The 15,852-nt window shown below is 39.0% G+C and overlaps 2 protein-coding genes across 2 annotated transcripts in view; one reads left to right on the top strand and one right to left on the bottom strand.

Moving 5' to 3' along the window:
• Positions 1-6,867: 6,867 nt before the first annotated feature.
• Positions 6,868-15,852, bottom strand: part of OR10AL42 (olfactory receptor family 10 subfamily AL member 42) — an 80,651-nt gene continuing 71,666 nt past the window's right edge. Inside the window, exon 2 of the mRNA XM_059880195.1 lies at positions 6,868-7,492. The gene's annotated coding sequence lies outside the window, so the exon portion shown is untranslated. The remainder of the gene's footprint in view (positions 7,493-15,852) is intronic.
• Positions 11,732-12,658, top strand: OR2J3B (olfactory receptor family 2 subfamily J member 3B). The gene has a single exon (NM_001390621.1). The coding sequence runs from the start codon at positions 11,732-11,734 to the stop codon at positions 12,656-12,658; it is 927 nt and encodes a 308-aa protein (NP_001377550.1).

Below are 15,852 nucleotides of genomic sequence, written 5' to 3'. Positions count from 1 at the left end.
TCTTTTCCATGGGGATGGTCTTGATCCCTGTCTCCTGTACAATGTCACGAACCTCATTCCATAGTTCATCAGGCACTGTATCTATCAGATCTAGGCCCTTAAATCTATTTCTCACTTCCACTGTATAATCATAAGGGATTTGATTTAGGTCATACCTGAATGGTCTAGTGGTTTTCCCCACTTTCTTCAATTTAAGTCTGAATTTGGTAATCAGGAGTTCATGATCTGAGCCACAGTCAGCTCCTGGTCTTGTTTTTGTTGACTGTATAGAGCTTCTCCATCTTTGGCTGCAAAGAATATAATCAATCTGATTTCGATGTTGACCATCTGGTGATGTCCATGTGTAGAGTCTTCTCTTGTGTTGTTGGAAGAGGGTGTTTGCTATGACCAGTGCGTTTTCTTGGCAAAACTCTATTAGTCTTTGCCCTGCTTCATTCCATATTCCAAGGCCAAATTTGCCTGTTACTCCAGATGTTTCTTGACTTTCTACTTTTGCATTCCAGTCCCCTATAATGAAAAGGACATCTTTTTTTGGGTGTTAGTTCTAAAAGGTCTTGTAGGTCTTCATAGAACCATTCAACTTCAGCTTCTTCAGTGTTATTGGTTGGAGCATAGACTTGGATTACTGTGATATCATGGAAAAGAAATGCAAAAAAGCAAAATGACTGTCTGGGGAGGCCTTACAAATAGCTGTGAAAAGAAGAGAAGTGAAAAGCAAAGGAGAAAAGGAAAGATATAAGCATCTGAATGCAGAGTTCCAAAGAATAGCAAGAAGAGATAAGAAAGCCTTCCTCAGTGATCAATGCAAAGAAATAGAGGAAAACAACAGAATGGGAAAGACTAGAGATCTCTTCAAGAAAATTAGAGATACCAAGGGAACATTTCATGCAAAGATGGGCTCGAGAAAGGACAGAAATGGTATGGACCTAACAGAAGCAGAAGATATTAAGAAGAGGTGGCAAGAATACACAGAAAACTGTACAAAAAAGATCTTCACGACCCAGATAATCATGATGGTGTGATCACTGACCTAGAGCCAGACATCCTGGAATGTGAAGTCAAGTGGGCCTTAGAAAGCCTTACTGTGAACAAAGCTAGCGGAGGTGATGGAATTCCAGTTGAGCTATTTCAAATCCTGAAAGATGATGCTGTGGAAGTGCTGCACTCAATATGCCAGCAAATTTGGAAAACTCAGCAGTGGCCACAGGACTGGAAAAGGTCCGTTTTCATTCTAATCCCAAAGAAAGGCAATGCCAAAGAATGCTCAAGTTTAGTTCAGTTCAGTTGCTCAGTCGTGTCCAACTCTTTGCAACCCCATGAATCATAGCACGCCAGGCCTCCCTGTCCATCACCAACTCCCCGGAGTTCACTCAGACTCACGTCCATCGAGTCAATGATGCCATCCAGCCATCTAATCCTCTGTCGTCCCCTTCTCCTCCTGCCCACAATCCCTCTAAGCATCAGAGTCTTTTCCAATGAGTCAACTCTTTGCATGAGGTGGCCAAAGTACTGGAGTTTCAGCTTTAGACTACTGCACAATTGCACTCATCTCACATGCTAGTAAAGTAATGCTCTATATTCTCCAAGCCAGGCTTCAGCAATACGTGAACCGTGAACTTCCAGATGTTCAAGCTGGTTTTAGAAAAGGCAGAGGAACCAGAGATCAAATTGCCAACATCTGCTGGATCATCGAAAAAGCAAGAGAGTTCCAGAAAAACATCTATTTCTGCGTTATTGACTATGCCAAAGCCTTTGACTTTGTGGATCTCAATAAACTGTGGGAAATTCTGAAAGAGATGGGAATACCAGACCACCTGACTTGCCTCTGGAGAAACCTATATGCAGGTCAGGAAGCAACAGTTAGAACTGGACATGGAACAACAGACTGGTTCCAAATAGGAAAAGGAGTTCGTCAAGGCTGTATATTGTCACTCTGCTTATTTAACTTAAATGCAGAATACATTATGAGAAATGCTGGACTGGAAGAAACTCAAGCTGGAATCAAGATTGCTGGGAGAAATATCAATAACCGCAGATATGCAGATGACACCACTCTTATGGCAGAAAGTGAAGAGGAACTCAAAAGCCTCTTGATGAAAGTGAAAGAGGAGAGTGGAAAAGTTGGCTTAAAGCTCAACATTCAGAAAACGAAGATCATGGCATCCGGTCCCGTTACTTCATAGGAAATAGATGGGGAAACAGTGTCCGACTTTATTTTGGGGGGCTCCAAATTCACTCCAGATGGTGACTGCAGCCATGAAATTAAAAGACGCTTACTCCTTGGAAGGAAAGATATGACCAACCTAGATAGCATATTGAAAAGTAGAGACATTACTTTGCCAACAAAGGTCCGTCTAGTCAAGGCTATGGTTTTTCCCGTGGTCATGTATGGATGTGAGAGTTGGACTGTCAAGAAGGCTGAGCGCCGAAGAATTGATGCTTTTGAACTGCAGTGTTGGAGAAGACTCTTGAGAGTCCCTTGGACAGCAAGGAGATCCAACCAGTCCATTCTGAAGGAGATCAGCCCTGGGATTTCTTTGGAGGGAATTATGCTGAAGGTGAAACTCCAGTACTTTGGCCACCTCATGCAAAGAGTTGACTCATTGGAAAAGACTCTGATGCTGGGAGGGATTAGGGGCAGGAGAAGAAGGGGACGACAGAAGATGAGATGGCTGGATGGCATCATTGACTCGATGGACGTGAGTCTGAGTGAACTCCAGGATTTGGTGATGGACAGGGAGGCCTGGTGTGCTGTGATTCATGGGGTCGCCAAGAGTCGGACACGACTGAGCGATTGAACTGAACTGATAAACAAGTTTATATCTTATTCCTTACAATAACATCCATGAACATTAAAAAAAGAAAAAAATAAGAGTCAGAAGTACCTATTAAGATGATGAAAAAAACTATAAGGTACTGAATTATGTCAATGATATAAAATTATGTAAATGATATAAGAAGTGGGTAAGGTACTGAATATTCATAATTGACATGTTCTTTGGAGTGAATGATGCTGAAGCTGAAACTCCAGTACTTTGGCCACCTCATGTGAAGAGTTGACTCATTGGAAAAGACTCTGATGCTGGGAGGGATTGGGGGCAGGAGGAGAAGGGGACAACAGAGGATGAGATGCCTGGATGGCATCACTGACTCGATGGACGTGAGTCTGAGTGAACTCTGGAAGTTGGTGATGGACAGGGAGGCCTGGTGCGCTGTGATTCATGGGGTCGCGAAGAGTCGGACACGACTGAGTGACTGAACTGAACTGAACTGAATGGCAAAGGAGAAAGACTAGGGAAGGAAGTTGTCATTTGGATAGAAAATTTCCATTATCGTTTCCATGTTAAATAAATTATGCCCAGAAGGAGGTCAAGGTGGAGGAGTAGGAGGTCGAGGAACTCACTTCCCCCAGTGATCTCATCAGCAGTACATCTACAGTAAGTCCCTGACATTTGAAAGGATTTCCATTCTGAGAGTATGTTCATAAGTTCAATTTGTTCATAAGTCCAACTAAATTAGCCTAGATACCCAATTAACACAATCGGCTATATAGTACTGTACTGTAATATGTTTATAATACTTTTCACATAAATAATACATAAAAAACAAACAAAAAGTAAAGAAAACATTTTAAATCTTATAGCACAGTACCTTGAAAAGTACAATAGTACAGTACAACCGCTGGCATACAGAGGCTGGCATTGAGTGAAGAGGCAAGAAGGGCTACTGACTGGAGGAGGGAGAGAAGGTAGGAAATGGTAGAGCTGAAGGATCATCAGTGATAGGAGATGGAGGGCAAGCTTCAATTTCACTCACACTTGATGCTGATAGAATGCCCGTTCATGTCATTGAAAGTTCACAACTTGAAGTTTGTATGTAGAGCACTTGCTGTACATGTGCAACAGTTCTCACTGCAAACTAATTGGAGACTTGGAGAGAGACTCCCGCAACCAAGGCTGTAAGAAATATCCATATGGAATTGGGTCGGAAGAGAAGCCATCCTGTTGGGACCTGTGTTCTGGGTGGAGACTCAGAGGAAAAGAGAGATTACATGGGCAGAGATCCTCCCCAGAGGATGAGTGGTTCCAGACAGATGTTGGCTCCCTCCCACCCTGGGATCCTGCACAGGGAAGGTGAGCCTCCTTGACTGGTTGGAGAGCCAGTGGGACTAACAGAAAGGCTGTGGAAAGCTTGGACTCCACTCTTTAGGAACACATGCACACTTGCTCCTGAATCAGTGAGAAGAAGGAGGACTGAAAGCTGCATAAGTGGCTGGCCAGTTTCCCAAGACTGCCCCCCTCCCGCCCCAGGCTCATGCTCCAGCCTGAGCCTGGGGAACACTCCAGCTCTGCTTGCTTCAAAATGCAGCTGCACATTTACATTTTCCACACTTTTTTCTCTCGTTTTTCTCCTTTTGGGATCCCTATAATGTGAATGCTAGTACCTTGATATTGACCTACAGAGCCTTTAAATTGTTTTCAGTTTAAAAAATTTAGTTTTCTTTTTGCTATTCTCATTTAGTGATTTTCATTAATCTATCTTTTAGTTGATTTATACATTCTTCTGTGTTACTTAGTCTGGCTATTCTTTTCTTCTTGTGTTTTCATTTTAGTTATTGTATTCTTCAGTCGTGACTGATCTTTCTTATGATTTTAGATCCTTGTTAAAATTCTTACTGTGTTCAGCTATTCTTTTCCCCAAGTCAGTTACTATTATTATTACTAATGCTTTCAATTCTTTGTCTAGTAAATTTGATTTCCATCTCAGTAGCTGTTTCTTTTTCAGAAATTTTCTCTTGCCGTTTCAATTGAGACAAATTACTCTGTCTTCTTATTTTGCTTAACTTCCTTTGTCTCTATGAAATTAGATGGAAATGTTATCCATGGTGGCCTTGAAGAGGTGTTCTTATATGGGAGTGTCCCTGTACAATCTCCGTGGGACCAGTGGCTTTGATGGCAGAACTGGGTTTGACCTGAACACAAGTCATGTCTTTCCTCAGGGTGCACTGACAGCTATCACCTTGTTAGGGGATGGGGTCAGAACTGAAGGGGCTGGGGCCAGAGCCAGGTGTGAGCCAGTGCTTCTTTCTCTTTGCTCAGTGGCCATCACAGTCCTTTTGAGGGTATAGTGGGTCTCAAGTTCCTGAAGCCCCAGAGGAGAGCAGTGCTGGAGCAAGAGCATTGGTGTGTTTATTTGGCAAAAGTCAGTCTATTGTGTATGGTGGTCTGGCCACTCTCAGACATGTGGTCTCCTTGTAATACGCTGCCTGTGCAAATTCCAGTAATGGTTGCCCTCTTCCTGCTCATGCTTGGAGCTACCTTTAGCATCTCACAGCGAGCTTTCCCCTTTGTCATGGCAGCTGTTGCTCCAGAGTGGAGCTGCAACGAGAAACTCTAGCTGTGCTGGAGTGTTTACTCAGCTCAGGGTAGAACATCCACTGGGGCATTTGTGTGTGAAGCCTTTTGTTCTGCCCTTTCCACCCTGCTTTGGGAAGATAGAAGCATTTTTGCACTATTCCCAAACTGAGTTGAGGTTTCCCATAGCCCATTTCTTAGTCCCTCTGAGCCTCCCAACAGCCAAGGGAGCTCCTCTTCCCTTAGTCAGACCCCAGGACTGGGGTGTCCAAGATGTAACTTGAGCTGCTCACCCCTCATGGAGAGTCTTCTTTGTAATCTTCCTTTTCCTCTGAGTCCCCTCCTAGGGGCATAGGACCTGACCTAATTGCCTGTCTTTGTTTCTGACTTGATTCTGTCTTTACCTTTCTCATAGCCTTGCTTGTACAGGAGTCTCTCTGGTTGTCTCCAGTTAGTTTTCAGTGAAAATTTTTCCACATAAATATGTGAGGGGAGATGAGTTCCATATCCTTGTACTCTGCCATCTTGATTCGAATCCAGTCTATTTCTCAAAGTTGTTTATTTCCTCTTGATCTTACAATGCACTAGACTGGTTGTAGATAGCCTCTAAAAAATGATTGTAATAGATACAACAAAAGTAATAGTTGATGATTCTAGCTGTAGGAATGTAGGTGTTCTATTGTAATATTTTAAATATCTAAAATAAAGAATAACAAAGAAATAGAGGTGTTTGTTAAAATATCTATTCAAATATGTATTGAATAATTATGTACTAAGTGCTGGGGAAAACATTTATATATTTCTCTTATTAATTTTCACAACAATTAAGACCACTGAAACATAAAGTCTATTTTCTGATATTTCTGTTAAATAGAGAAACACCCAATTGCTCTCCTAAAGATTACAGTTTTTAAAATGTAATTTTATTACAATATATGATTTCTAAACCAAAATTTTCTTTCTACAGATGAACTATGTTAGCTAGAAACAATATAACAATTTAAAAATGTTCATTAATTTATAAACTCGTGGTGTACTTTAATACTAGCAAGTAAATTATTGGATGTAGATTAGTAATCTAAGGTAATTTCACTTGTTTATATATTATTGCAAAACTCTTGACAAGACATCAAGGAAAATTACTGAGAAAAAAGTTTGGAAATATTAAATAATTTTGTTATGTTTCTGAGTTTTGATAGTTACCGTCTTTGTTACGGTTTAAATGGTCTTCAAAGATTTCTGTCAATACTTTTGCAGTACTAAACTTGGCCTTGAAGCTTAAAAATGTTGGCAGGCAGAATTAAATTAATAAGGCAAAGTTTAGTCTTTACGTATTCCATTAAAAATAATTTTATTTATTTATTTTTTTAATTTAAATTTATTTATTTTAATTGGAGGCTAATTACTTTACAATATTGTATTGGTTTTGCCATACATCAACATGAATTCGCCACAGGTGTACCCGTGTTCCCCATCCTGAACCCCCCTCCCACCTCCCTCCCCGTACCCTCCCTCTGGGTCGTCCCAGTGCACCAGCCCCAAGCATCCTGTATCCTGCATCGAACCTGGACTGGCGATTAGTTTCTTATATGATATTATACGTGTTTCAAGGCCATTCTCTCAAATCATCCCACCCTCTCCCTCTCCCACAGAGTCCAAAAGACTGTTCTACACATCTGTGCCTCTTTTGCTGTCTCGCATACAGGGTTGTCGTTACCATCTTTCTAAATTCCATATATATATGTGTTAGTATACTGTATTGGTGTTTTTCTTTCTGGCTTACTTCACTCTGTTTAATAGGCTCCAATTTCATCCACCTCATTAGAACTGATTCAAATGTATTCTTTTTATTTATTTATTTTTGACTGTGCAGCGTCTTCATTGCTGCCTGGGCTTTTCTTTAGTTGCAGTGAGCTGGGGCTACTCTCCAGTTGCAGTGGGCAGTCTTGTCATTGCAGTGGCCTCTCTTGTGGTGGAGCACTGGCTCTAGGGTGCGCAGGCTTCAATAGCTACAGCACGTGAGCTCAGTAGTTGTGACTCCTGGGCTCTAGAGAACAGGCTCAACAGTTGTGACTCTCAGGCTTAGTTTCTTCGAGGTATGTGGGATCTTCTTGAATCAGGGATTGAACCAGCGTTTCCTGCAATGGCAGAAGGGTACTTTACCATTGAGCCACCAGGGAAGCCTATGGATTCTGTTTTTAGAAGTGTTTCATGCTTCCCTTTCCACCTCCCCATTAGACTACCTCTGACAAATATTCCTTTAAATTTGGCCCTTAGAATGATGAAGAAATCAGGAAGAAACTTCAGGACAACTCATCCCCTTCCCTATACAGCAGGCTTCAAACATGTTTATTAGTGATATTGTTATCTTAGTACAACTTTATGGTATCATGTTGAAGGTATTCCTTAGAAACTGTTCTAACTAGGACAACTCTTTGAAGGGCATTAATTGCTGCTTTGGGACTTACCCTCCCACTGAACCCAGTTAAGGAAAGCAAGTGTTTATTCTTTTGTTTCCATAAAGGCACCATTTGCTCTAGGAAAAGGGGAGGTCCATCCCCTGACACAGTGAATGCTCTAATGACTTCCTCTTTCCAGCTAAAACCAGATCTTTTTGGTAGACTCAGGACTCTGTCTTATGTAGCAATGATAATCACAGTAATTTTCAGACTCTGCTTTTCTATATTGATGTAGTAGATTAGAATATATGGTACACACAGCCATTTATGCTGGTGATTTCCAAGAGATGAAAACTAGAGATCAGATCAGTCCACACATAGGACTGATAGAGGGCATAGATTCTGTAGACAAATATAGGGAATGAGGACAGACACAGGAAGGACAGAAGTGGAAAGAACTGTTTGAGTTTTACTTAAGCACTAGGTGAGAGTATTAAAGGACTAATATAAGAAAAAACAACCTCGCCAAGGATATGGGAATGGGAAAAAGACACTTGTGTCCACCACTGTTTCTTCCATCTATCTTAGTTAAAAAAAAGAGAAGAGATATTTCATTTCACAACCCATGAAATCTACCTTTGATGAAGTCTTTATTTTTGTCTCCTCTGGTAAGAAGTAAAGTAAACCATAAAGTTCTTACATTTTCTCTACTTACATCTGTTTTTTTTTTTTTTGTCTCTTATCTCATATTCCTCTCTAACATTTATTAGTATGTTGAAGGATAGATCATACAACAGATTAAGATATGGCTGTAACTTTGTTTTAATCAATATACTAAGATTTTTAGGCAATTGAACAAGGAAGAAGAAAGTTATATCCACAATAGAAGAAGCAATGACTGAATTTGGGTTTATATTTCTCATGATGTACTATTTCCCTTCTAGGGCAATTGAAAAATAATTTCTAGATTTTTCTATCATCTCTCAAGAGGCAGTGATCTCTACGTGATGTAATCTTCGTAATTCACTATTTGACCATTGCCACTTTTTGATTCAGCCATGGTGAACTTCATCATCCAGTGGGCTCAACAACACCTTCTCTGGTGAGGTCTGACCTGTAGCCTTAAGCAGGAAGTGCCTCTTTCCAAACTTGTCCTTTCTTATATATTGTCTCTTGGTCCAAGATTCATTTAGAGTTCTAGTTGCATCTTTATAGTTATTCTCCTTCCATAACTTAAAGTTCTTTATGTTAATCTTCTGTTTAATTACAAAATTTTCTTTTTAAGTAATGTAATATCTGACTCTCCTGCATGGTTTCTGAGCTACAGAAAGTAGTCTAGTGTAACTAGTGAATGATTAAGAGTTTAAAGGCCTGAATCAGTCTTACTGTTGTGGGGTTAAACTATTTCTAACTTTCATGCTGAAACTCAACAAATTAGCTACTGCTCACAGCTTTTTGAGGAATTGCACTTATAAAACATGAGTAATTAAAAGACCCCAGTAGAGATAATTGGGGGATTCCCAAGTGGTGTGATAGTAAAGAATCTGCCTGCCAGTGCAGGAGGTGCAAGAGACGTGGGCTTGATCCCTGAGTTGGGAGGATCCCCTGGAGTAGGAAATGGCAACCCACTCCAGTATTCTTGCCTGGAGAATCCCATGAAAAGAGGAACATAGTGGAATATAGTCCATGGGGTCACAAAAAGTCAGATACGACTGAGCACACACACAGGCAATAGAGGCAACCATGGATGGCTCTGCTGTGAATTTTACTTATTTGGCCAATAGCTTATTAGAAAGTGGGAGAGAAAAAATTGGCTGTGGAAGAAGGGAAGCAGATATGATGTGTCAATGTCGAGTAAGGCAAAGCATTCACAGAGAGAAGGCGGGATATTTAAATAGTGGTTATTATGCCTTGTCATAGTAACTATATAACAAAAGACGGTATTTATCTTTCCTATGAAAGACTGAAAACCCACAAGAGAAAAAAAATCACTTAGGAGTCATAAATATTTATGAAATGCACTTTATTATTATTATTTTTAATAAAAAGAAACCTAAGGTTCTCTAGGTTCAATATATAAAATGACAGAGTCATTTAATGGTTTCAATAAACGTTCAGAATTCTTCTCTAAGTTGGAGAATAAAAATATATGTAGACATTATAAATTATGAGCAGAATTTGAATATGGTCTCAGTTACTGTCCTAGAGGAAAGAAACAATGTGAAAACGTCCTTGAGGCTCTGTGTTCAGGTGTCTCAACCCTGTGATACACAGGAGCAAACTTAACTTTCAGCACCAGTAGTTGGATTCCTCTCCATCTTCCCCCAACCTCACATTCTTCCTTGCTTCTTTGTTCTCTGGATGGCTTTTATCTTCCTTTTTCTAAAAATACCTCTTTTCAAATCAGTGATGTTTTATGTCCTTTAAAAGGCATTTTATTACTGTTTCCCCCATCTATTTCACAGACTAGTCATGTGAACTAAGATTTTCAGCTTTGTTTGTATCATGAGTAATCATAAGTTGATGTCCATATGTTTCTATTTAGCTTTCAGTTTAGAAATAAATTGTAAGTGCAAGTAAAAAATAGGGAGATAAAGTTAGTCTATAAAAATATTTACTTGAAGCTCAATATTTTCACCCTATATAAACATTTTGAAATCACAAATAAATTTGATGTTACTTGTATCTTTTCATCTATATGTAAGATTCATATTTAGCTTTCAGTTTAGAAATAAATTGTGAGTGCAAATAAAAAATAGGGAGATAAAGTTATTCTATAAAAATATTTACTTGAAGCTCAATATTTTCACTCTATATAAGCATTTTGGAATCACAAATAAATTTGATGTTACTCATATCTTTTCATCTATATGTAAGATTATTGGGATTGCAATTATTCTGTTTTCTATAATCACATAAATAGAAATTGCCTGAAAATGATGAAGAGAAAACTAAAGCTATTTGTTTTAAAAAAAAGATTGTTTTATGGAAATTTTCTTCTGTTGGTATATTAGGATTTTTTCAAGTTACTTTTAACATAGATGTCTTGCTTAGATGAGTAAGAATAACTCAACAGTTAAGAAGTTACTTTTCTATAACAACACAAATATCTGGATGAAACATGAAAGTTAAAAATACTTTGTAACTTTTTGTTACTTTTTATTTTAGATCGAATTTACAGAAAATGTGCTAAAGTGGTATAAAGAACTATTAACCTTTTAAGTAGATTCAGCAATAGTTTGCATTCTACCTGAAAGACTTATTCTATAATCTCTTTTTTTCTCTCTCATCTATCTATATCTATCTATCACATATGAATCTATGTATCTATCATCTATGTATATATCTATTATCTATGTATAAATATATTAATTTCTATCTATTTACCTATCACTATCTATTATCTATCTATGGTATCTTTTTTTCTGGACAATAATAGTCTAATTTGGAGATACCATGTTCTTTTCTGCTAAATTCTATTGTTTATTTCCTAAGAATAGGAATGCTATTTTACATAATCATTGTATAGTTAACAAAATAAGAAAATTGAACATAGATACTATATTATTATCTAACCTATAATATATAATTATATTATAGGTTAGATAATAGTGGGGTGCCATCGCCTTGGTATTCAATTCTTTGATCTGGCTTCTGTTTCTTTTCTAAGTGTTTCTATGGTTCTTGGAGAATTTCCACACTTTTTTTGAATCTGTGTAGTTCTTTCCTTGGACTTCCCAGGTGGTGCTAGAGGTAAAGAACACGTGACAACAGATGAAAGTGACACAGGTTTGATCCCTGAATTGGTAAGATCCCCTGGAGCAGGAAATGGCAACCCACTCCAGTATTCTTGTCTGGAGAATCCCATGGACAGAGGAGCCTGGTGGGCTTCTGTTCATAGGGTCACAAAGAGTCAGACACAGCTGAAGCGACTTAGCACAGCGCAACACAATTCTTTCCTTAGGTAACAAGCAAAGCATGATGATGGAAAGAATCAATGCAAGTTCTGAAGACAACTTTGTTCTACTGGGTTTTTCTAATTGGCCTCAGCTTGAGTTAGTTCTCTTTGTGGTTATCTTGATGTTCTACTTGATGACATTGATAGGCAACCTGTTCATCATTATCTTGTCACACCTGGACTCCCATCTCCACACTCCCATGTACTTCTTCCTCTCAAATCTCTCTTTTCTGGATCTCTGCTACACCACAAGCTCCATTCCTCAGTTGCTGATCAACCTCTGGGGCCCAGTAAAAACCATCTCTTACAATGGCTGTATGATTCAACTTTATTTTTTCCTTGCATTGGGATCCACAGAATGTGTGCTACTGATGGTGATGTCCTATGACCGTTATGCAGCTGTGTGTAGACCCTTGCATTATACTGTCCTCATGCACCCTCGTTTCTGTCAACTGTTGGCTGTGGCTTGTTGGGTAAGTGGCTTTTCCAACTCAGCACTTCACTTCTTGTTTGCCTTCTGGGTACCCCTGTGTGGACATCGCCAAGTGGACCATTTCTTCTGTGAAGTTCCAGCACTGCTTCGACTGTCATGTGTTGATACTCATGCTAATGAGCTGACCCTCATGGTCACGAGCTCCATTTTTGTTCTCATACCTCTCATCCTCATTCTCAGCTCCTATGGTGCCATTGCCTGGGCAGTGCTGAGGATGCAGTCAACAACTGGACTCCAGAAAGTCTTTGGGACGTGTGGAGCCCATCTTATGGTTGTATCCCTCTTTTTCATTCCAGTCATGTGTATATACCTCCAGCCACCATCAGGAAATTCTCAAGATCAAGGCAAGTTCATTGCCCTGTTTTATACTGTTGTCACACCTAGCCTCAACCCTCTAATCTACACCCTCAGAAACAAAGATGTAAGAGGGGCCGTAAAGAGACTAGTGGGGTGAGAATGGTCTACTATACTTGTGACAATAATGGTATAATGGAGCATCTGTTTCACCAATAGTTCATCTACCCATCCACACGCCAACCCTTCTTTCATTCACTCACTCTATTAGCACTTATTTTGTACTCTCACAAGGTCACAGAGTTCAGGTAGCAGATAGGAATTAAACACAGTCTGCCTAAATAGTAATCACTCTTCAGTGGATATAACAGCCATGTAAAACATGAATCAAGCATCAATATTAATTTTTTCAGTGCAGAAATCCAATAAAAATATCCTTCACTTAACTGAAGATGAAGCATAGAATTTGTTGTAAAAATTGATAAAATTCAGATGTAAAATTCCTATGGAGAGATGATATTCTTAATTTAAAATGACCTAGAATATGTCTTTCAGTTTCTCCCTTTATAGGCAAAATTTGTCATAAAATTTTTCTTCTGTCTTTGGTTTAATAATGAAAGATAAGTCTTTACTCCAACACTGTTATTCTCTTTTGAATACTAGTTAATATTGAAAAAAAATTTAGTGTATTCTTTGATATTCCATTATCATTAGTAAGAAAATAATTTTGATGAATTGTACCAAAAAGGGCTTTCAAATAATGCCCCTCATATTTTCCTTTTTTTTTTTTTCAAGTCAGTGAGACTTGTAAAGGAGGTGAAAATAAGTTGCAAAGCTGTGCTATATAGCACATAAAGTAGTGGTCATCCTAGGCTAGGTTTTGTTAGTGAAGTTAGAGCATGGTGCACCTGCTTAACTTAAGAAGTGATAAAGAATGTCTGAGTTGACTGAGTACTAGACTCTTGAAAAATGAGTTGATGAATCTGATGGGTATTTGAAAGAATTATGTGAAAATATATTAGAAAATATTTGTGATAAAAGCTGTATGAAAATGCTAGTTGTTTTTTCCTTTTCAAACTCAATCTGATTTGAATATTTGTGGTTAGAAAGTTCATTATAAAAATCAACTGACACATTTTCCAAACAAATGTATTTTTATCAAAGTATAATTTCATTACCTATGTTACTGCCACCATCTCCATCTGAAATGTATACTATGTATATAACACTTTAAACTGAACCCACATTGAGCTGAAGAATAATTAAATTTAAAGTAAAATCTTGGCAAAACCTGAATTTTGAATGGTAACTCAAATGTCAGTTGTAGTTTTTGAAGCCTTTAAAGTTTAGGTATGATTGGTTCAAACCCTATTTCCTAAAGTATTAAAATGAAAAACACATCCAAAATCTTCCCCTCAATTTTCTGTATGGCTTGCAGTTATATTGATTCTGATGTCTTTGTTTTTTCCTTTGTTTATCTGTGATTCAGTCTTTATCTCCAACTAGGTGTATATGGGGTATATTCAATTATGCTTAAGCTACTTTACAGAAAATTAAGAGCCAAGAATCATGTCTATAAAAGAACTTTTAGTAAATAATTGGGGCCACATAGAGTGAACCATCACAGAGGAAAACAAAAACTTTAAAAAACTTAAAAGACATAACTGAGTTCTTTGAACCATCTTGCATTTATGGAAATACCACTATTTGGGATACTGCATGCAGTACCCAGGTCTCTCACTGCCTAAATTTTCAGATACAAATCCACCATATTCCAATTACAATTCACAAACAAAATTACTCAAAAGAAAAATTTCATAGACTTATCAGATCTATCTTGCAAGAATATTCTATGTACACTTGAAGAGAATGTTTATCCTTGTGCTGATAGATGGGATATATATGAAAGTCTGTTAAGTCCAATTGGTATAAAGTATGGTTCAAGTCCAATTTTTAAAATAGATTTTCTTTCTGGGTAATGTACCCATTGCTGAAAATGAAGTCCCCTACTATTACTGTGTTGTAGTGTTGTCTGTTTCTCCCTTCAGACCTGTTAGTATTTGCTTAATTCATTTAGCTGCATCAGATCAGATCAGATCAACTGCTCAGTCGTGTCCAACTCTTTGTGACCCCATGAATCGCAGCACTCCAGGCCTCCCTGTCCATCACCAACTCCTGGAGTTCACTCAGACTCAATTGTGAGTTTTGAGGTGTCTGTGGGTTTGGTGTGACTTTGGGCAGCCTGTATTTTGATACTAAGGGCTATGTTCCTGCATTGCTAGAGAATTAGCGTGGTGTGTCTTGCTCTGGAACTTGTTGACTCTTGAGTGGAGCTTGGTTTCAGTGTAGGTATGGAGGCTTTTGGATGAGCTCTTGTTGATTACTATTCCCTGGAGTAAGGAGTTTTCTGATGTTCTCAAGTTTTGGATTTAAGTCTCCTGCCTGTGGCTTTCAATTTTATTCTTACAGTAGCCTCAAGACTTCTCCATCCATACTGCACAGATGATAAAACATCTAGGTTAGTGGTGAAAAGATTCTCCACAGCGAGGGACAACCTGAGAGGTTCACAGAGTTACATAAAAAAGAGAAGAGGGAGGTGGGAGTTAGAGGTGACCAGGAGGAGAAGATGGGGAGTCAAAAGGGGAGAGACCAATCTAGCCAGTAATAAGTTCCCTAAGTGTTCTCCGCAGCCTGGAACACCCAGAGAGATTCACAGAATTAAGTAGAGATGAGAAAGGGGAGGGAGGAGATAGAGGTGACCTGGGGAAGAAGAGGGAGAGTCAAAAGGGGACAGCAATCAAGCCAGTAATCACACCCCTAAGTAAAAATTGGTACTGAAGATTAGAGTCTTCGGTTCAGTTCAGTTCAGTCACTCAGTCATGTCCAACTCTTTGCGACCCCATGAATTGCAGCACACCAGGCCTCCCTGTCCATCACCAACTCCTGGACTTCACCCAAACACATGTCCGTCGAGTCGGTGATGCCATCCAGCCATCTCATCCTCTGTTGTCATCCCCTTCTCCTGCCCCTAATCCCTCCCAGCATCAGAGTCTTTTCCAATGAGTCAACTCTTCGCATGAGGTGGCCAAAGTACTGGAGATTCAGCTTTAGCATCATCAGTCCTTCCAATGAGCACCCAGGACTGATGTCCTTTAGAATGGACTGGTTGGATCTCCTTGCAGTCCAAGGGACCCTCAAGAGTCTTCTTCAACACCACAGTTCAAAAGCATCAATTCTTTGGAGCTCAGCTTTCTTCACAGTCCAACTTTCACATCCATACATGACCACGGGAAAAACCATAGCCTTGACTAGATGGACCTTTGTTGGCAAAGTAATGTCTCTGCTTTTCAATAT

The sequence above is a fragment of the Bos taurus genome, chromosome 23 (genome assembly GCF_002263795.3).
Source record: "Bos taurus isolate L1 Dominette 01449 registration number 42190680 breed Hereford chromosome 23, ARS-UCD2.0, whole genome shotgun sequence".
Classification (NCBI taxonomy): Eukaryota; Metazoa; Chordata; class Mammalia; order Artiodactyla; family Bovidae; genus Bos; species Bos taurus.
The sequence above is the reverse complement of the archived record's forward strand: the minus strand, read 5'-3'. Positions and strand labels throughout refer to the sequence as shown.

Excerpts from the sequence above, each read along its gene's own strand:
- OR2J3B (NM_001390621.1), top strand. The coding sequence starts at position 11,732 with ATGATGATGGAAAGAATCAATGCAAGTTCTGAAGACAACTTTGTTCTA.